The 22,544-nt window shown below is 48.5% G+C and overlaps 1 protein-coding gene across 1 annotated transcript in view; it reads left to right on the top strand.

The window, feature by feature from the left end:
• Window positions 1–1,448: 1,448 nt before the first annotated feature.
• Window positions 1,449–22,544, top strand: part of fat3a (FAT atypical cadherin 3a) — a 78,255-nt gene continuing 57,159 nt past the window's right edge. Inside the window, exon 1 of the mRNA XM_084674030.1 lies at window positions 1,449–4,753. Coding sequence (XP_084530156.1) covers window positions 1,456–4,753 — 3,298 coding nt within the window. The 5' untranslated portion in view covers window positions 1,449–1,455. The remainder of the gene's footprint in view (window positions 4,754–22,544) is intronic.

The following is a 22,544-nucleotide window of genomic DNA, read 5'->3' as shown; positions in this document are numbered from 1 at the left end:
CAGCGCCTTCAATAGGAGAGAAGGCAGGGAGGGATGAGGGAGGGAGACGGTCAGAACGAGGTACCAGGGAGTCATTACCACAGTCCAACTTGGAATTTTAATGTTCCCCCAAAAACCTCCAGCGCCGGCAATTTGTCCGTTCTAGCAGATTCTTCTGACATGAGTTTTCTCTTTTTAATCCTCAAAGCTTCTTGGGGAGAACAGAGATGTGGGGAGCCAATAGGAAAACTGCTGAGGAACGCGTTCTTTAGACAGGACTTTCAGTGAGGAAGGAGTCGTTTTGTTTACACCTTGACATCCCCCTTTCAAGTGGGAAGTTGACAAGGATGATGACAGCTCGAGGCCAGATGAAAATAACACTTTGTTTTATTTGGCCCTGAACCTCAGTTTGGTGGATTCTCATCTCTGTTCCTGAAATGGCTGGTGTGTGTAAATGTAGGTTTCAGACGGCGGTTTGCATTGTTTCAGCTGGGCTAGTGTCAGGAACTGCTCGAAGGCTCGTGTTTTTTTTTATTATCAGAGGATCATGGACTGACTCCTAGAACTGTGTGTGTGTGTGGAAGGAGGAGTGTGTGTGGGGGAGTGTGTGTTTCTGGTTCGCCAGCGTGTTATTAGAGGGCCCTGGGTCCTGGTGTCCAGCCTGCGGTGGAAAACGCAGAGTCATCAGAGCGCGGCCGCGGTGGCGCTCCTATCTCGGCACTTACCGGATCATGGCTCCCCTCCTGCCCGGCTCCCCTCCCGACCGCCCGGCCACATAGCTGTGGCCACTTACTCCAGAATAGCTCCCTTCGTTTCAGTCTTGAGAACGGGACAATATTTGAACCCGGCACTTTGCCTTCCAGGTCTAAACCATGTTGGTTTACAACCAGTGTGCTTATTTGTGGAGATCTACGATGTTTAGAGGCATTCCAGGCATGCCACCCTGTTTTTGAGGAACAGTGTTGTGATAGTGATCGTTTAAAGTCCGCTTTAGTATCCTGGCATGTATAGTTGTAGGTCTTCTTCGATATGTTAGATAGTTGTAGGGTTTCTTTGGTGTGTGTTATTTTGTCTGACTCCGTACTCCTCCCTGTAGACGTGTAATTATTCTGTTCCTATCCTGAATGCTGGTTTTTCTAGAACATATAATTGACTGGCCATGTCCATAGAGTCTACCATGCAGATGATGTCAACCCCTTTTCTGGTTGCCTGGCTACTAAACGTTCTGTCATCACCCCCCCCCCCCCCCCCATAGCCCCCCCTTCCTTATCCAATCAATCTTTGCAATTGAAAGCATAATCAGCAGCCTTTGTCACCCAGGGGTCAAAGGTCAAGTTGCAGAGATGTTGCATGCCTTTTGGGTTAAGGTTAGCTGTAAATCTCCATCCCCTCCCCCCTGCTCCCGTTGCTCTCCCTTGTGGCTAACATCTTTCTCTCTCTCCTCCCTCTGTTGCAGGAACTAGGTCTGATGATGGGATGGATGTGAACATGGGCCAGTGGGCCAGCATGCGCCTCCTTCGCCTGGCCCTCCCCCTCCTCCTCCTCCTGCTGCTCCCTCCGGGGCGCTGCCAGGACCCCCCGGGCCCTCCTGACCCGCAGGGGCGCCTCCTCTTCACGCTGCCCCTCTACCATGCCACCGTCCACGAGAACTCCGCCGCCCGCACTTACGCCAGCAGCCGGGTCCGCATGGGTGTCCGCCTGGCGCTACGCTCCTGGGAAGTCCGCTACCGGATCACCTCCGGGGACGACGAGGGCTTCTTCAAGGCGGAAGAGTACGTGCTTGGGGACTTCTGCTTCCTGCGCATACGGACAAAAGGCGGGAATGCGGCCGTCTTGAACAGGGAGATCCAGGACAGCTACGTGTTGATGGTGAAAGCGTCCGTCAAGGGGGAGGTTTTGGAGACCTGGACTAAAGTCATCATCCAGGTGCTGGACATGAACGACCTCCGACCCCTCTTCTCCCCCACTACCTACTCTGTCACCGTGGCGGAGAGCGCCCCCCTCAGGACAAGCATCGCCCAGGTCACAGCTACAGACGCCGACGTTGGCTCCAATGGGGAATTCTACTACTTCTTCAAGGAGAAGATGGAGCTGTTCGCGGTGCACCCCACCAGTGGTGTGGTGTCGCTCAGTGGCCGTCTGAACGTGGAGGAGCAGAGCCGCTACGACCTGGAGATCCAGGCGGTGGACCGCGGCATGAAGCTGTACGGGAACAATGGAGTAAGCAGCACCGCCAAGTTGCTAGTGCACGTTGAGCGTCTGAACGAACACACTCCCGTGATCAGCGTGGTCGCCCATGTGCCCTCGTGGCTGGATAAGGACCCCGTGTTTGCGGTGGTAACCGTGGAGGACCTGGACGAGGGCTTGAATGGAGAGATAGAGTCGGTCACCATCGTCGCAGGCGACCCCTTGGAGCATTTCACTCTGGTGAGGTCGGAGGGGGACGAATTTTTAATAAAAGCCCCAGAGATGGTAGACTGGGAGAGCTATCCTCACGGCTTCAACCTGTCCCTTCAGGCCACAGATAGAGGCACCCCTCACAAGTTTTCCGCTGTCAGGGGTGTCCACATCCTGCTCAGGAGGCCGCAGACGGTGGAGGTGAAGTTTGAGTCTGACTTTTATGAAATCAGCCTGAACGAGATGTCCCCTCCAGGTAGCATTGTAGAGGCGGTCAAGATCACCCCCGAGCCAGACGATGCAGAGTACGTCCTCACCCCCTCCACAGACTCCACCTTCTTCACCATAAACCCTTTGACTGGCGTGCTCTCCACTGCCCGCTGGTTCACCTCCGCCTCCCAGGGCCTGTTTGACCTGGAGGTGCTGGAGGTCGACAGCGAACTCAGGGTCAAAGTTAGGGTCACAATTGAGGACGCCAACAACCACACACCGACGTTCACCCAGACGACATACGAGGTCTTTGTCAACGAGAGCATTCCCGTGGGAACAAGCGTTCTGTCGGTGTCAGCCGTGGATGAAGACAGTGGTGAGAATGGATATATAACCTACAGTATAGCCAGCCTGCAGCCGCTACCTTTCAAAATCAACCAGTTCTCGGGGATTATCACCACCAAGCAAGAACTAGACTTTGAGTCATCTTCTGAGAGCTTTGTGTTTGTGGTGAGGGCTTCAGACTGGGGCTCCCCCTACAGACGAGAAAGTGAAGTCAACGTAACCATCCGCCTGGAAAACGTGAACGACAACCAGCCCTTGTTTGAGAAGGTGGAATGCCGGGGAGTGATCTCTCGAGATTTCCCTGTAGATGATGTGATCACCACCATGTCCGCCATTGACATAGATGAGCTGGAGCTGGTGAAGTACAAGATCCTGTCAGGTAACGAGGAGAATTTCTTCCAGCTCAACCCCGACTCAGGGGTTCTGTCTCTGCTGAGATCCCTCGCCACCGCCAGCCCCAAAAATAACGTGTTCAGTTTGAAAATAACTGCCACAGACGGAGAGAACTTCTCGGATCCGATGTTCGTCAACATCTCCCTCGTTCAGGGGAAATCCCCCCCGAAGAGTTTCAACTGCAGAGAGACCCGTGTTGCCCAGAAGTTAGCTGAGAAGCTTCTAAAGAAGTCCAGGGCTAGCAGCAAGCCCAAGATAGAGGATGGTTTTATTGACCTGTTCTCAGTAAACCGACAGAGCCCTCAGTTTGACAAAGCCTTCCCCACGGACATACCAGTACGAGAGGACTTGGCGGTTGGTTCTAGCGTGTTCAAGGTAAAGGCTCTCGACGGGGACACCGGCTTCAACGGCCAGGTTCTGTATGCCATCTCTGACGGCAACACAGACAGTTGTTTTACCATTGACATGGAGACCGGCCTCATCAGCGTGTACCTCCCCCTAGACCGCGAAAAGAGAGACCGGTACCTTCTCAACGTTACGATATACGACCTGGGCCTCCCTCAGAAAGCCGCCTGGCGTCTACTGACAGTCTATGTAGAGGACGCCAACGACAATGCTCCCCAGTTCCTGCAGGACGCCGGCTACCGCGCCGCGGTTCCAGAAAACACGCCAATCGGCACGGACGTCATCCAGGTGGAGGCCACCGATAAAGACCTTGGGCCTAACGGAGAGATCTCCTACTCGCTCCTGACGAGCACCAGCCAGTTCGGCATCAATAGCAGCACCGGGATTGTCTACGTGGCCGGGCAGCTGGATCGGGAGCTTGTCGCCTCCTTCCACCTGAAGGTCGAAGCTCGAGACAAGGCGGAGAAGGGAAACCAGCGGTTTTCCGTCACCGATCTGAAGATCTCTCTCGAGGACGTGAACGACTGCCCACCGGTGTTCATCCCCAGCGTGTACATGGCCCGCGCCCTGGAGGACCTGCCTGTGGGCACGGTGGTAGCCTGGCTGGATACCCAGGACCCGGACCTGGGCCTGGGGGGGCAGATACGATACTCCCTGGCCAACGACTACAACGGGAAGTTTGAAGTTGATAAAATGAGCGGAGCCATCAGGCTAATGAAGGAGCTGGATTATGAGACCCAGCAGTTCTACAACCTCACCGTGAGGGCCAAGGATAGAGGCCGGCCCGTCTCCCTGCTGTCCGTCACCTCTGTGCTGCTGGAGGTGGTGGATGTGAATGAGAACCTCTACGCTCCATACTTTTCTCACTTTGCCCTGACAGGAACAGTGAAAGAGAGCGCACGGATCGGAACCACCGTGCTCCAGGTGACCGCCCGGGACGATGACTTGGGCCGGGACGGAGAGATACAGTACTCCATCCGGGACGGGACCGGGCTTGGACGCTTCACCATCGACGAGGAAACAGGTGAGCAGGATTTTCCGCACTTTTTACACGGCGGGTCAGGTTTTAACCTTGTTCTGCAGATCCATGTTCTTGAACTGGCTACTGCCTTGTGAGCTCTCTGCGATTAACACAATGTAGCTGTGTCTTGTCTCAGCTGTGTGTTCAGTAGTGGTGCAGCTAACTCCTGTCTCAGCTGTGTGTTCAGTAGTGGTGCAGCTAACTCCTGTCTCAGCCGTGTGTTCAGTGGTGGTGCAGCTAAGTCCTGTCTAAGCTGTGTGTTCAGTAGTGGTGCAGCTAACTCCTGTCTCAGCCGTGTGTTCAGTAGTGGTGCAGCTAAGTCCTGTCTCAGCTGTGTGTTCAGTAGTGGTGCAGCTAAGTCCTGTCTCAGCTGTGTGTTCAGTAGTGGTGCAGCTAAGTCCTGTCTCAGCTGTGTGTTCAGTAGTGGTGCAGCTAACTCCTGTCTCAGCTGTGTGTTCAGTAGTGGTGCAGCTAACTCCTTTCTCAGCTGTGTGTTCAGTAGTGGTGCAGCTAACTCCTGTCTCAGCTGTGTGTGAGAAAGAGACATGCAGGAGAGAACCTGTCCGGCGGCTGACAAAGAGTCTAATTGTGGAGCAGGGAGCAGCATTGAGGCTGTTCTTAGGAGGGCTAGAGACGTGATTTATAAGCTTAGCTCCAGTCTGGGGAGAGGGCGCGGGTTGGCAGATTGAATTACCACACTGAACTCTTTATTTACATTTAGTGCAGTTGTCATTTCTGCATGACCCAGACGTTTGGCTCATGCCTTGTCTGACAAAAGGACCCCCCTTTTCTCCTCTCCTCCTCTCCTGCCCTCCTGCTCCCTCTCCACCTCTCTCCTCCCTCCCCCTATCCACCTCCCTCCCTCCCTCCCTCCCTCCCTCCCTCCCTCCCTCCCTCCCTCCCTCCCTCCCTCCCTCCCTCCCTCCCTCCCTCCCTCCCTCCCTCCCTCCCTACCTACCTCCCTCCCTCCCTACCTCCCTCCCTCCCTACCTACCTACCTACCTACCTACCTCCCTACTTTGCCAGTGTGACATTCCCCTCTGAGGTATTCTAGGATTTTCCTGTATCTATTTATTTAAACTGCCCAGCCTCACGGCCCTGCCTGCCAGGCTGAGGAGAGCCAAACCTTTTCATTTCCTTCCCTGGAAGGGGGGGTAAGCAGGAGAAGGATTATGGGTATTATGACCTTGGTCCACGGTGTGGGATCCAGCTCTCGCCTGGGTGAGTTATGGGGAAGCGCCGTTTGTACTATAAAGTGGGCCAGGCTGGAAGGGGAAGAGTGATGTGGGGTTGGGGAGCATCTCAGAACCTAAACAACATCACCTCAGCATGTCTGTAGCGACAGTAAATTATCTAGATGGTTTTAAATTGCCTTTAGATCCCCTGCAAACTGGGATTGCAGCGGGTGAAGTCTCCCCTCTCTTTCTGGGTGGCGTGGAATCCAATATTATCCTTGAAGCTCAGCTGGAGTCTATACCGTCAAGGTTTTTTTTGAACTGTTTCTTTTGGTTTCAATGTGGTGTAAGATAATGCACTAGGCTAGGAGAGGGTAAGATAATGCACTAGGCTAGGAGAGGGTAAGATAATGCACCAGGCTAGGAGAGGGTAAGATAATGCACTAGGCTAGGAGAGGGTAAGATAATGCACTAGGCTAGGAGAGGGTAAGATAATGCACCAGGCTAGGAGAGGGTAAGATAATGCACCAGGCTAGGAGAGGGTAAGATAATGCACTAGGCTAGGAGAGGGTAAGATAATGCACCAGGCTAGGAGAGGGTAAGATAATGCACCAGGCTAGGAGAGGGTAAGATAATGCACTAGGCTAGGAGAGGGTAAGATAATGCACCAGGCTAGGAGAGGGTAAGATAATGCACCAGGCTAGGAGAGGGTAAGATAATGCACCAGGCTAGGAGAGGGTAAGATAATGCACTAGGCTAGGAGAGGGTAAGATAATGCACCAGGCTAGGAGAGGGTAAGATAATGCACTAGGATAGGAGAGGGTAAGATAGTGCACTAGGCTAGGAGAGGGTAAGATAATGCACCAGGCTAGGAGAGGGTAAGATAATGCACTAGGCTAGGAGAGGGTAAGATAATGCACTAGGCTAGGAGAGGGTAAGATAATGCACTAGGCTAGGAGAGGGTAAGATAATGCACTAGGCTAGGAGAGGGAGAAGACTAGGCTAGTAGTCTCGCCCCTCCTCTCCTCCTTGGGGAACAACCCACAAACTGTCATCCATTAAACGAGTGCAGTTCCACAACTTCCGTTTTCAAAACATTCGTCCGTAAGATAATTAATTCCTCAGCTGGTCTGTGGCCTAGCGGTTCCCTTGTCTCTGGGTTTTCAGGATTGATTCTCAGAGGTCGGATTTCAGAGGAGCCCTGCCGTGCTTACGGGGTGGGACAGGGGAACCTGACCCCCTCTGCTGCTTCCAGCCCAACACACAGACGCAGCCTCGCCCCGCGGACCGGGCTAATCGCTCATCAGCAAAAAATACCCAACTGAGCCATAATCCAGCAGAAAGAAACAAGCTGTTTTCAGTAGGATTCTTGTTGTAGTTTCATGATGGGGCCTGGATGCCAGCTCTGCACACTAGATGAGGAAGGCAGTGACTTAAAACCAGCAATTTAAAATGGTCACACAATCTCATCTTTATTTAAAGCGAGAAATGTTTAATTGAGAATGGAAATGGAAGGAAGATAAGATGGCTCCCTCTCTGAGCTTCTGTCAGGTTTTCGTGTACAGCGTCTGGATGTGGAACACAACAACAAGTCGTCTCTGGGAGACAATTATCTCTGGGTTTATAGACCCACTTAGCCATCGGAAATCCCGCCTCGCCATGGCAGATCACACTAGGGGTCATCGGCACTGATATTAAGCATTTTTATGGTTATCGGTATCGGCCATTTTCAAAACTGAATTGCCGATTCAAAACATTTTTTTTTGGGGGGGGGGGGCTTCCTGCACCAAAACCTGGGCTTCCTGCACCAAAAGCTAATAAAATTGTTACCCATTTTATTAGCTTATAAAACCTCAAGAAACTATAACAATCATTTTCCATTATGTGTTCATTGTTGCTTGTTGTGGTTTAGATGTACTTCTTTAAGTTTTACAAAATGTTTACAGAATGATCAGTATTGACATAATTTAACTTATTGAGGAGTGAGTTCTAAATATTACTGACGCTTCTACCAGAGTGAAAAACATTTTTTAAACGGAAGCTAGCTAGCTTTAGTTAGCTTCCGTTACCTAGCAACCTAGCATAATACTCGTAGCAATGTTACTACCTGCTAGTGTTACTTGTTAGCATCATAATTGTAAATTTTGAAGCCATACTATAGCGTTTGTCATATAGTTTTTGTCTATCGGAAAATAGCTGGTTGGAATGTTCAGAATCACACGTGTGACAGTACTCTGTGGGGCCCTGCTTTCGAACTATCACATATGTGTGACGCTACTAATTAACAGGTTAAAATGCAGTAAATGTTTTTATCTCAGAATTGTTCAAGTATGTAACTTTTAATATGTCAAATCAAATCAAAATGTATTTGTATAGCCCTTTTTACAAGAAATTTCACAGAGGGCTTCACATACGCCTATAAAACTGCCCCTCAACCAACCTAAACCCTCAAGGAAGATAAGGAAAAACTCCCAGCAAAACTCACTAGAGGAGAAAAAATGCAAACAAAGTGTGTCAATAGGCATGTGGAATAGGGCATTCTGTCCTGTGCTTGGCATGTGACAGCCAGGCAGGTGTGTTTGATGTTGCCTGGCGGAGGAGAGCTGGCTGACCCCCCCTTGCGTTTTTGCAGGGGTCACAGGTCATCCAGGGTTCAGGGTTCCTTTCAATGACAGGGTTTCTAGCATACTCACAGATCTAGTCCATGTTGCCAAGGTAACCTGAGTTTGTCAATGTCTCTCTCTCTCTCTCTCTCTCTCTCTCTCTCTCTCTCTCTCTCTCTCTCTCTCTCTCTCTCTCTCTCACCCTTCACCCCACAGGGTAGTGTGTTGTAGGACACAGTAGAGGGGTGAATTTATAGCCCTTGTTAGCTGAGCGTTGGCAACCCCCATAAATCAACCTGGGGCAGCAGGGAGGCTCTGCAAACGCAATTACAGCTTAAAGAGCATTACTGTGGCCCCTACACACACACACACACACACACACACACACACACACGCACACACACACGCTCACATTCTACCACAGCTAAAAGGGACTTATTTTGACCTGCTTGCTGAACTGCAACTAGATTCATCATTACACACTGTAAACTACACTCTATGACATGCATGAGCACGCACATACACACACACATGCATAGACAAACACACACAGATCTCACTATTCTATTTGCATATTTCTGTATTACGGCACTAAATATTCATTAAATTCTAGCGCTTTATGAAATGGCCTCTAAATGATTCCACTTTGTGTATTAATTATGCATCTTCAAGGATGGTGGAGGACAGTCTGGAGTCGCTCTCTTAGAGGACAGTGATGACACATCCTCTTCAGCCCCCCGGCCCCCTCCCCCCGGCCCCCTCCCCCCGGCCCCCTCACCCCGGCCCCCCGCCAGTACTTGTAACAAGGTTCAGAGACTCTTCTCTCACACAGGATTCTGTGTGTGTGTGTGAGAGAGATAGAGAGAGAGTGTGTGTGTGTTGTGAAGTCTGATTTTATTTTAGCGTCTTTTTGTCGGCGTGGAGATGTTTGTGATGTTCCTCTGAGAGGGGGGGAGGGAGGGAGGGAGGGATATTTCTCAGCCTTAGTCAGAAGCAGTGGGCGGCGTAATGTTCCATTGAAGATGTGTGTGCAGGGTGTGTGTTTGTGTGTGTGTGTAGGGTGTGTGTGCAAGGTGTATGTGCGCACAGAAGGAGGCAAGAACTGGAGGAGGAGGAAGAGAGGAGAGGAAATAGAAAAGGTCTTGATTTAGTAGTGATTCATTTTTGAACAGACTTCCCTCATTTGTTTGCAGAACAAAACCAGCTTTGTGGAGCAGCACACACACACTCACACACACTCGCACTCACACACACACACACACACACTCACCCCTACACACACACACACACCCCCACACACACACACACAAACACACACACACACAGGAGAGGCCAGCCTGTCCCAGGAGTGGGATGTCATCATGTTGTGCATGTTACACAAGGAGTCCTTTATTACAGTCGTTACAGGATTAATGCATCACCATGCATCTCCATGCATCTCCATGCATCACCATGCATCACCATGCATCACCATGCATCACCATGCATCTCCATGCATCTCCATGCATCTCCATGCATCTCCATGCATCACCATGCATCACCATGCATCTTCGTGCATCACCATGCATCACCATGCCTCTTCATGCATCACCATGCATCTCCATGCATCTCTATGCATCTTCATGCATCACCATGCATCACCATGCATCACTATCTCTTTATTACCATGCATCACTATAGATCACCATTAATCTCAGCCACATTCATGCATGGTGATTAAGCTTGTAATGCAGGTTGTTAACTGATCTCAACTTATTACATTGTGCTGGGAGAGCGTGTGTGAGTGTATTGGTGTGTTGATTGTGTGTGTGTGTATTAGTGTGTTGATTGTGTGTGTGTGTGTTTGAGTATTGTTGGATATAACATGGTCTTTAAACTAGCTTTAAGCCGCAGTACCATCAGAACATCACTATCCATCTCTCTCCCCCTCTCTCTCTTTGTTCCATGTCTCCCTTACCTGCTCCCTTTTGATCCCCTTATCCCTCCCCTCCTCCTCTACCCCCCCCCCCCTATCCTGGGTTCATCTCCTCTGGCAGAACAAAGAAGGAAGATTCCAGAAAAGAGCAGAGAGAGAGCAAGAGCGATCAGAGAGAAAGAGAGCAGAGTTGGAGAGAAGTGTCTAGTATAGAGTTCTCAGGCCTAACTGTGTGAGACAGAGACAGAGAGAGAGAGAGAGAGAGAGAGAGAGAGAGAGAGAGAGAGAGACAGAGAGAGAGAGAGAGAGAGAGAGAGAGAGAGAGAGAGAGAGAGAGAGAGAGAGAGAGAGAGAGAGAGAGAAAGAGACAGAGAGTGTGCGCTATTAAAAGCAGCGCTTGTGTTGACCAAAGCGTTCAGTGTGGTAGGGGCTTATGTCTGGACAGCTGACAGTGATGAAGTTTACTGAAACAATAGGAGACACCTGTCAGATGGATGTAGAGCACACACAGTCACAGTTGTCTAGAAGGGTGTGTGTAGTCTACATATTTCCAGATTCTCATCATCTCCCTGCACAAATTGCTGAATGTATTCTTGATTTCCTGCGTGGGGAGAGAATAAGCTGGTAATGATAGCTTGTGGTTCTGAGTGCAGATGTGTGTAATAATGTGGAACTGCGTTAGAGAGTTGAAGGCAATACAGATTAAACCTGTGTGAAAACCGTCCCGTTGTGTTTGCACACACACACACACACACACACACAGTCAAATGGACAGACACATGCACTCATTCAAACGCCAATGACACACACACTCTAAAAGACATTTACATTACATTTACAATTAGTCAGACGCTCTTATCCAGAGCAACTTACAGTAAGTACAGGGACATTCCCCTCGAGGCAAGTAGGGTGAAGTGCCTTGCCCAAGGACAAAATGTCATTTTGCACGGCCGGGAATCGAACCATCAACCTCCTGATTACTATCCCAATTCCCTAACCGCTCAGCCACCTGACTCCTGACAGGAGACATACTTTACCATCTCAGCCCTGCAGGTATGAAGATACTGTTGTGTTTCTGACGTCAGTGAAAGTGAGATGTGTTTTGTGTTGTGGTTATTTATAGAGCTTCATTAGGCACAAATCACCTCAGCCCTTCTGCTGCCTCCTGGCACCTATAGAGTGAGAGTGTGTGTGTGTGTGTGTGTGCGTGCAAGAGAGAGAGAGAGAGAGAGAGAGAGAGAGAGAGAGAGAGAGAGAGAGAGAGAGAGAGAGAATCAATGTTACTAGGCGTTGGTCTGGTGCTGGGTGTGTGTGTGTGTGTGTATCCTCTCCGAGTCGTTCACACGTCTCTAGTAACACAAGGGCACGACAGCAGCTCCCTGCGTCTCCCTCCCTCTCTCTCTCTCTCTCTCTCTCTCTCTCTCTCTCTCTCTCTCTCTCTCTCTCACTCTCCCTCTCTCCCTCTCTCCCTCTAAATCTCCCTCTCTCTCTCTCTCTCTCTTCAACCCCCCGTCCTTCTCTCTCTTCATCCCTGTTAAGAAGCCGAGAGTTTGTCACCTTCTCCTAGCTCGGGTGCTGACATTTAACACCTTCCTCCTGTCCTCATACCAGAGGAACCAGCTCAGCGCTAGTGACTAGAGACAAGTGACAAGAGACTAGTGACAAGACTCAAAGCTGGATCATAGCCCCTCAAGGCTCTGGCTAATGCTAACACATAACCTAGCATTTGTGCCAAAGCTGTGATATAGGCAAAACATTTTGCAAACACTTTTGCATAATGCTAACACACAGCCTAATGTTTAGCTAATGCTAACGTTTGAGCTAATGCTAACTCGAAGGCTCGTGTTTTGGCAATTGGAGTAATGCAGCCTAGCTCTATGACTAAGGCTAGGCTATATTCACAGATCTAGGCTGTGCCTGGTATCACCTGTGTGGGCTTGTGTCACATATTGAACAGTGGTGCATAGCCAGACTTGCACTGTCTGGGAAACATGTTCTTTTCTCATTTTACCCTCTGTAGCTTAGCAACTCCATAATTGTGGCACTGGGGTGCAGGCAGGATGTTTTTGTGCAGAGGGCTGGGTTTAATGAGATAATGTTGCATACTGCACACAAAATGTTTTGATATATGATATTTTTTAGCTGTTCTGTAATACTGTAGTTGAGATGCTATTATTGTTGCACTGTCTGATTGCTGAGATGTTACTTTACACTGTGTCTGGTAGCTGAGATGTTACTGTACACTGTGTCTGGTAGCTGAGATGTTACTTTACACTGTGTCAGGTAGCTGAGATGTTACTTTACACTGTGTCTGGTAGCTGAGATGTTACTTTACACTGTGTCTGGTAGCTGAGATGTGGTTACTTTACACTGTGTCTGGTAGCTGAGCTGTGGTTACTTTACACTGTGTCAGGTAAATACAAACCGTTCCTTGACTCTGACCTCCTGAATACTGTTATAACTCTGTACTTCTGATCCTTGACCTTCTGCTGTACTTTCTACATGCAGTGTTTTACGTCACTTAGGATAAAAGCGTAGCTGCTGAATGAATAACATGTAAATGAGCTACCATGAGGTAAGTGCTAGCAATGGTAATACAGGCATGCTGCCATGTGCAGTCGAAGCGTCTTCACAGCACACAGCTTGCAGCTCCATTCTTCTCCCATGACTGACAGAACCTTCCAGAAGGCGTTTATTAATAATAAATCCTGCCTGGACGTGCCTTCACAATGTTTATGAGCTTGAGGCCTTTCTCCCCCCCCCCCTCTCTCTCCCCATCTCTCTCTCCCCATCTCCCTCTCGCTCTCTGTCCCCATATCTCTCTCTCCATCTCTCTCCATCTCTTTCTCTCTGCGTCACCATGAGGGGTCAGAGGTCAAATCAAATGAGCCAACCAGGATATGGTTGTAACCTCCTCTGACATGCCATACAGTCTCAGCCAATCAGCTTGCTTCATCCCCGGAGGTCCAGAGATGCTGGGCTCTGGAGATATCTCCATCATCCTTCTATTCTCTCATCCCTCTATTCTCTCATCCTTCTATTCTCTCATCCCTCTATTCTCTCATCCTTCTATTCTCTCATCCCTCTATTCTCTCATCCCTCTATTCTCTCATCCTTCTAGTCTCTCATCCTTCTATTCTCTCATCCTTCTATTCTCTCATCCTTCTATTCTCTCATCCCTCTATTCTCTCATCCTTCTATTCTCTCATCCCTCTATTCTCTCATCCCTCTATTCTCTCATCCTTCTAGTCTCTCATCCTTCTATTCTCTCATCCTTCTATTCTCTCATCCCTCTATTCTCTCATCCTTCTATTCTCTCATCCTTCTATTCTCTCATCCCTCTATTCTCTCATCCCTCTATTCTCTCATCCTTCTATTCTCTCATCCCTCTATTCTCTCATCCTTCTAGTCTCTCATCCTTCTATTCTCTCATCCTTCTATTCTCTCATCCCTCTGTTCTCTCATCCCTCTATTCTCTCATCCCTCTATTCTCTCATCCTTCTATTCTCTCATCCCTCTATTCTCTCATCCCTCTGTTCTCTCATCCCTCTGTTCTCTCATCCCTCTGTTCTCTCATCCTTCTATTCTCTCATCCTTCTATTCTCTCATCCCTCTATTCTCTCATCCCTCTATTCTCTCATCCTTCTAGTCTCTCATCCTTCTATTCGCTCATCCCTCTATTCTCTCATCCTTCTATTCTCTCATCCCTCTATTCTCTCATCCCTCTATTCTCTCATCCTTCTATTCTCTCATCCTTCTATTCTCTCATCCTTCTATTCTCTCATCCTTCTATTCTCTCATCCCTCTATTCTCTCATCCCTCTATTCTCTCATCCCTCTATTCTCTCATCCTTCTAGTCTCTCATCCTTCTATTCTCTCATCCCTCATTTCTTTCATCCCTCTATTCTCTCATCCTTCTATTCTCTCATCCCTCTGTTCTCTCATCCCTCTGTTCTCTCATCCTTCTATTCTCTCATCCCTCTATTCTCTCATCCCTCTATTCTCTCATCCTTCTAGTCTCTCATCCTTCTATTCTCTCATCCTTCTATTCTCTCATCCCTCTATTCTCTCATCCCTCTATTCTCTCATCCTTCTAGTCTCTCATCCTTCTATTCTCTCATCCCTCTATTCTTTCATCCTTCTATTCTCTCATCCCTCTATTCTCTCATCCTTCTATTCTCTCATCCTTCTATTCTCTCATCCCTCTAGTCTCTCATCCTTCTATTCTCTCATCCTTCTATTCTCTCATCCCTCTATTCTCTCATCCCTCTATTCTCTCATCCTTCTATTCTCTCATCCTTCTATTCTCTCATCCCTCTATTCTCTCATCCTTCTATTCTCTCATCCCTCTATTCTCTCATCCTTCTATTCTCTCATCCCTCTATTCTCTCATCCCTCTATTCTCTCATCCTTCTAGTCTCTCATCCTTCTATTCTCTCATCCCTCTATTCTCTCATCCTTCTATTCTCTCATCCTTCTATTCTCTCATCCTTCTATTCTCTCATCCCTCTAGTCTCTCATCCTTCTATTCTCTCATCCTTCTATTCTCTCATCCCTCTATTCTCTCATCCCTCTATTCTCTCATCCCTCTATTCTCTCATCCTTCTATTCTCTCATCCTTCTATTCTCTCATCCCTCTATTCTCTCATCCTTCTATTCTCTCATCCCTCTATTCTCTCATCCCTCTATTCTCTCATCCCTCTATTCTCTCATCCCTCTATTCTCTCATCCCTCTGTTCTCTCATCCCTCTATTCTCTCATCCCTCTGTTCTCTCATCCCTCTGTTCTCAGGCAGACGGATGTTAGGTTGGGCCCATCCCTCTGTTCTCTCATCCCTCTGTTCTCTCATCCCTCTGTTCTCTCATCCCTCTGTTCTCTCATCCCTCTGTTCTCAGGCAACAGACATCTCAGTATTACATAGTACAGTGCAACAGTAACATCATGCAAGACAGACTGTGATCTGAACATGGTTGTTAACTGTGACTCATTGCTGTGGCTGTTCAGGGTATCTCTCAGGAATTATATATGAAGGTGTTTCCTGGATTGCACACAAAAACAACACACAACAACATAATTTATATAAATACAAATGGAGATATCTCTTGAAAAAACTAACCAAAAATATGTTGTAGCCTAGTGTTTAATTGGGATGATCTGCAATTATTATTATTACAATTCTTGGATATTATTAAATAATATTCAAATGTAATAATCTGAACAGTGGGACACATTTCGGCTGCTACTGTTGTCAGGGCCTCAGTTGACAAATAGGAGTGCAGTTTCAGAACGTTTGTTGCAAAGAACTGTCGATGCAATGATAACCCTGGCATTAACAGTTACTGTCGTTGTGATGATAACCCTGGCATTGCCAGTTACTGTCGTTGTGATGATAACACTGGCATGTGATGATAACCATGGTGTGTGATGATAACCCTGGTGTGTGGTGATAACCCTGGCGTGTGATGATAACCCTGGCGTGTGATGATAACCCTGGCATGTGATGATAACCCTGGCATGTGATGATAACCCTGGCGTGTGATGATAACCCTGGCATGTGATGATAACCCTGGCATGTGATGATAACCCTGGCATATCAGGCCGGGGTTTTCAGGCTCACACGGATATCAGATCAGGTGCAACAAAAATGGTTTATTCCAATTTAACAAAGGGGTACTCCCCGGTAGGATGGTTCAGTCCAACACAAGGTAATCCATAAACAGAAGTACAATCCAAAACGAAATAAGTTTCCCCTTCGGTGTAGAGGCACACAACTAATACATGAATGGAAGGCGTACTTACAACAAACTTCATGACAGAGTGAAGAGGGAAGGACACCCAGTGCTTAAATAGGAAGTGTTGATCACCACAGGTGGAGCCCAGTGTAGAAGAAGGCTAGTGCTAGGTGCCCTAGGGTGAGTGTCGCCCTCTAGAGGGCTGGCGCCCGTGCGCGGATTTGACATGGCATTGCTAGTTACAAATCTGAAGGTTTCTGTAGGGATTCAACGTTTCATTTAGGGGCGTTTCATTGTGTTAGGGTGTTTCATTGTGTTAGGGTGTTTCATTGTGTTATGAATCTATATTTTTGTGCACAACTTTTTGCGTTTCGTTCATATGACACCTTTTGACGTAAACCTCAAAACACCGTTTTATATACGATGCCCCTGGTGTCTGATGAGAGGTCCAATGCTGTCCTGTCAGATATAAAGCTCTGTTAGTGTGTTGCTTCTTGTTGTGTAATGACACATTTTTATAATTGAATTGTTAGTTAATATAGCTGCAGTTGACTGGGTGAAAGCAGGACATTACTCTCTCACACACAGACACACACACTCAATCACACACAGACACACTCACTCACACACAGACACACTCACACACAGACACCCGTACAGTAGTTATGTAGGTCTTACTGGAAACCATTCCACTGCCTTTGTTGCGGTTGCTAGGATACAGTGCCCACCACAGACACACCTCCCTCTCCAAAGCCAGTGTGAGTTTTCTGTCCTCCGAATGCCTTTTTGATGTTCCGCTCCTGCCATGTGTTCTAACACACACACACACACACTCCCAGTGGCAATGACCACATTTTATTTTATTGTATATTTTATGAAATTCTAATTCCACTTAGTACTGCTAGTTTATGTACCCTTAGTATAGATAGTCCACATATAAAATGTTTTGGTTCCTATATGTTAATTGTATGCACCTTCCTGCCAAAGTAAATTCCTTGTCTGTGCAAACTTTCATGGCAAATAAATCCCATTCTGATTCTGAGAACCCCCAATGGCCCCCTGCCAAATAATTATTCCCCCCCCCCCCCCCCCCCGTTCTCTACCTCTTCCTCTCCTCCTCACTTTCTTCACTCCTTCTTGCACCTTAACCCTATACTCAGATTTTGCAGCTACTCGCTTTTTTTCATTGACCATAACAGATTGTTCTATCTGTCTCTACCTTCTTCTGTCAGGAGAGGGGAGGGAGAAGGAGGAGAAAGAGAGACAGACACAGAGAGAGAGAGAGAGAGAGAGAGAGAGAGAGGGGGGGGGGGGCTAACATAAAGCCTAGAGGATAGAAACACTCTCACTGCTTGGACACTGAAAGAAATACAAGCTCACACACTCATATCCAGAACTCTCCTCTCCCCGTCCTCTCTTCCACCGTGGTCCTCTCGTGACAGCAGTGATGGGGCGCTGAGTTATACCTGTACCCCTGTACACCTGTACCCCTGGGAGAAGGAGGAGAGATGAGGGAGAAAGATGAGAGGGAGAAGGAGAGAGAGGAGGTGGAGAAAGATGAGGAGGGAGGAGTAAAGGGAGGAAAAAGACATGTAAAGAGAGTGTGTGTGTGATATGCTGGCACGTGATGAACATGAGGGAGGGGAGCGCTGTAAATCTGGACACTCACACCCTCCGGCCATCTCATCCCCCAACCCCCCTATCCCTCTCTCTCCCTCCTTCTCTTCCTCCTTCTCTCTCTCTATCCTCCTCTCCCTCCTTCTCTCTCTCTATCCCCCTCTCCCTCTCTCCCCCTCATTCTCTTCCTCCTTCTCTCTCTCCCTTCTTCTCTCCCTCTCTCTCTCCCCCTCTCCCTTTCTCTCCCTCCCTCTCTCTATCCTCCTCTCCCTCTCTCTCCCTCCTACTCTCCCTCCTCTCCCTCCCACTCTCTACTCCCCTCTCCCTCTCTCTCCTTCTCTCCCTCCCTCCCTCTCTCTCCCCCCTCCCTCTCTCTCCTTCTCTCTATCCCCGTCCTCCTCCCTCTCCCTCTCCCTCCCTCTGCCCATAAAAGGGATTACATGAAGATGTCAGACAGAGATATGGATGCAGCCTTGAACAGCTGGTTGCTCCAGAGATGTGCTCTTGTATCTGTGTTTTACTCTCAGCATCATCTGCTCCTTGGTGTAGTGTGTGTGTGAGTAGTGTGTGTGTGTAGTGTGTGTGTGTCCTCTTAATGGTGTGTTGTCTTACGGCGTGCCATGTTTCGCTTGTTTTTTTAATCACTTCAACAATAAACATGTCATTGGACAAGCTCTTTAGCCCCCTCTCCTCTCCTCTACTTTCTTCTCTCCACCCCTCATCTTTCCCTCCCCCTTCCTCCCTTCCCACCCCTCTCCTCCCCCCCTCTCCTCTCCCCTGCTGCCACTAACATATGGCCAAAATCTTCTATCACGGTATGAGTAATTTTATATCACGGTTATATCATGGTATAGTAATAGTTCTGTAAATATGTAAATCAAGACGTTACTGGCTATTATTTAAAGGCAACGACAGTACGAGCGTTTCGATTAGCTGATGCACAGTCATGCCATCCGCGTGGTGACCTACTATAAGAGCTCAATACGGATCCGTAATGCCCTCCGACGAAAACTTCGAAATGATCGAAAGCCATCAGTCTTCAGATTTACTATCCATATCTAACTTCGGTTTCGGCGTATCAACCTCGTTGATACCTCGTTAAAGCTTGGTCGATACGTTAAAGCTTCAGTTTGATATTTCCCGGCATTACCTCATTCTGTTAATAAGTAGTTAGCCTTCACTAGTCATTCTAGATCAAGAATGCTAGCAACGCAACCAGTGTAACTTTACAACAATAATTTTACAGCACAAGACATAAAACTTGAACAACAAATCGAATTGGTTACCTGCAGAATGGGTCATCAAATATATCATTAATTAGCATCGGCATGAATTTGGTCCACTTAGACTAAATACACTCCACATCGAAAATTCCGTCAGACCAACGCAAATGTGCTTCAAGGTCAAATGAAAATAGCAACTCAAATAAAATAAAATAAAATCTAATTCTAAATATCGCAAGAATGTGATTATTATATATTATATGATGGCTTATATACAATACAACAACCAGAAAAAATAAAGTATACCGCGGTTGAAACGGTATAGACAAATCTCTCCCGGTAGACACATTTCTACCGTCGCACGGTACATACGTCATACCGCCCAGCCGTACCTGGACTGATTATCTATCGATTAGTTATGCCTGGATTGATTAGTTATGCCCGGATTGATTAGTTATGCCTGGATTGATTAGTTAGGTCTGGGATTGATTAGTTATGCATGGATTGATTAGTTATGCATGGGTTGATTGGTTATGCATGAATTGATTAGTTAGGTCTGGATTGATTAGTTATGCATGGATTGATTAGTTAGGCCTGGGATCCTGCATAGATTTGTGCATGTTATATAAATGTGACAAATGTTGAAAGGAGTCGCACACACACATACAACACACACACATTCAAACAGTTGTGATTGTGTTTGTGTGAGGAACACACCCAACCCCTCACAAGCTCTCCATCCCTCATATTTGTTTTTGATTTGACACCTGGCATGTGTGTTTAAGATTTCATTAAGATGACCGTAGCTCCTGACTTCTCCCTGACCTCACAGGGCACAGCGCCACAACACCACTCTCACCCGTCTGTGTGTGTGAGCTCTCCTGTGCTGCCTGGTATTAAGAGTAGGTTACTGTAGTGAATGCCGATAATTAGACACATTTACTGGGTTCATCTCAGTCCAAAAGGGCTGCCAAATGTCTTCAGTCCTGATTGGTCAGGGTGTCCTAGCTGTTTCTTGATTGGCCAGGGTGTCCTCGCTGTGTCCTGACTATCACACTCTTAGCTGGGGGCTGAGATCAATCTCACCTTCATTCAACCCCTGCGCTGCTGCGCTAGCTGTGCTCTCCCTTGCCACCTCACTTCCTGTCAACCCAGAGCAGCTTCCGGCTCAGTCATGTTGGGTTTGTTTTTAGCTCCATCTTGTTTTTAGCTCCTCAGTTTCCTGGTGTGTGTCAGCTTCTCCAGGCACTGTACTATGGCCTTAGCTGCCAGGTGTAGCCCAGGTGAAAAGGCGTAGCTGGTTAGTGGTCAGAGGGCCCGAGTTTGAAGGGCGATGCCACTATAGCTGTCACATGTGGAAGTCCAAAACGTCTTCCTGGAGCTCTGAGGAGGATCCTGCATTATTCATGATTAACCTTCAGCTGCTCTTCACCTGCAGGCTTCAGTCCTCATTAGGCTCAGGCTCATGCTGCGCTAGCCTAAAGCTCATGTAGCTAGCACTCAGATTAGCAAACATGCTAACCTGAAACTCATCTAGCTGGCACTCAGACTAGCAAACATACTAATTTATCTAGCTAACACTTAGACTAGCGGGTAACCTAAATCAGGCATTGTTTACCTTTGAGGCACCATGCTAGCGTGGCTAATGAGAGCAACAGGTTTTAAAGGGGAATCCTGCCTGGGTTAGTCTGTAGGGTGCCGGATAGCAGGTGCTAATCTCCCCAGCTCCTTGCTAGCTTGCTGCCGTCAGCGCTGTAACGGAGCTCAGTGGCTCAACCAGGAGCTGATGAAGTGTTGGGGTGCCTCATTGGGGCAAATGGGCTCCTGGGAAGTTAAACACTGACACCCTCTCACAGTGACCCCTCACCCGTCCTACCTCTCCCTCTCACTAATCCTGCGGTCGCTCCCTTGTTAGCTCCGTCTGCCTGAGGCAGAGATGTGATCCTCGGATGCTGGCTAGCTGGGGCTACGTGGGTGCAGCGTTGCTATGGCACCCACCGCTGTGTAAATTTAGCCTGTCACGTCGAAGTTTCGCGGAATTAAGTCTGAACTTCAACTACTTCCGCCTCTGCCTTTCTCCGGGTTGTTGTTTTTTGGGGGAGGGGAGTCTGTCGTATCTGCCTCGTTTTGTCCTAATCTTTCCTCTCTCCTCTTCTTTCTTCCCTCCCTTCCCCTCTCCTCTCCTCATCTCCTCCTCCCCCCTCCTCTCCTCTCTTCATCTCCTCCTCACCCCTCCTCCCCTCTCCTCCTGCTACTCTTCGAATGAGGAATGAGGCAGTGATATAAAAAGTTGATTGTTGGAGAGGAGAGAGTGATGAGATGAGTGAGGAGAGGAGGGAGGAGAGAGTGAGGAGAAAGGAGGAGGAAGGAGAGAGTGATGAGAGGAGAGGAGGGAGGAGAGAATGATGAGAGGAAGGAGGTGCTGGTACTCCCTACTCTGATTGGCCCACAGGGTGGCCTGGTTGCACACCAGGAGGAGCAGATTGATGACATTATCCTTATCAGCTGTGTGTGTGTGTGTGTGTGTGTGTGTGTGTGTGTGTATATCTCCGCTGTTTGTCCTGTGTTTAGCTTCTGTACTTAAACACACCTCAAAGCAAACAGCCCTCCAACATGCAGGCACAGAAACATCAGTGGATTACCAGCGATGCTAATCCCACCCGTAATTAACTTCCCTTCTAATTCCTAATGAAGCTGAAGCCTTCCTGAGTCCAACCCCAGCCTGGTGAACGCGCTGATAACATGGGCTTAACAAGAGGAGACTGGAGGGATTTGTAGTTTTTAATGATGGCAGACAGTATAGATTTGTAGTTCTTTAACGGCCTGGCTGGGAGGTGTTTGGTCCTGCAGCGCTACGTTCACAGATCCTGTCTACCCACAATCCTGCTGGGTTATCAAACATGGATAAATTGACCTGGTCTATCTCGCTGGTCTCTCTCTGGTGTCTGAGAGAGGGGAGAGGGTGATACAGACAGCCAAGACAGAGTAGACCAGAAGCAAGGTGACAGAACTAACCTTAACCTTGAACACCCAGCCGCCCCATAGGTGGAGAGGCTGTGTGTGTGCCGCTCGGTAATGGATTCTCAGGGCGATAAAGGTTATAGGTATTCAGCTGCCTCTCATGAACGACTGATCCTGTCAATTATTCAGCTGCTCATTTTTTTGGATGTGTGTGTATGAGTGTGGCTCCCTCCCTCCCTCCCTACCTCTCTCTCTCTCCATCCGTCCCCCCCCTCTCTCTCCCTCCCCCTCTCTATCCCTCCCTCCCCCCTCTCTCTCTCCCTCCCTCTCTCTCCCCCCCTCTCTCTCCCTCTCTCCATCCCTCCCTCCTTCTCTCTCCATCCTCCCCCCTCTCTCTCCCTCCCTCCCTCCCTTCCTTCTTCTCCCCCCTCTCTCTCTCCCTCCCTTCCACCCTCTCTCTCTCCATCCCTCCCTCCCCCCTCTCTCTCCCTTCCCCCCTCTCTCTCTCTCCCCGTCTCTCCATCTCTCCCTCCCTCACTCTCCATCCTCCCCCCGTCTCTCTCCCTCC

Source organism: Hypomesus nipponensis, chromosome 15 (genome assembly GCF_054491055.1).
Source record: "Hypomesus nipponensis isolate SF chromosome 15, ASM5449105v1, whole genome shotgun sequence".
Classification (NCBI taxonomy): Eukaryota; Metazoa; Chordata; class Actinopteri; order Osmeriformes; family Osmeridae; genus Hypomesus; species Hypomesus nipponensis.
The sequence above is the reverse complement of the archived record's forward strand: the minus strand, read 5'-3'. Positions and strand labels throughout refer to the sequence as shown.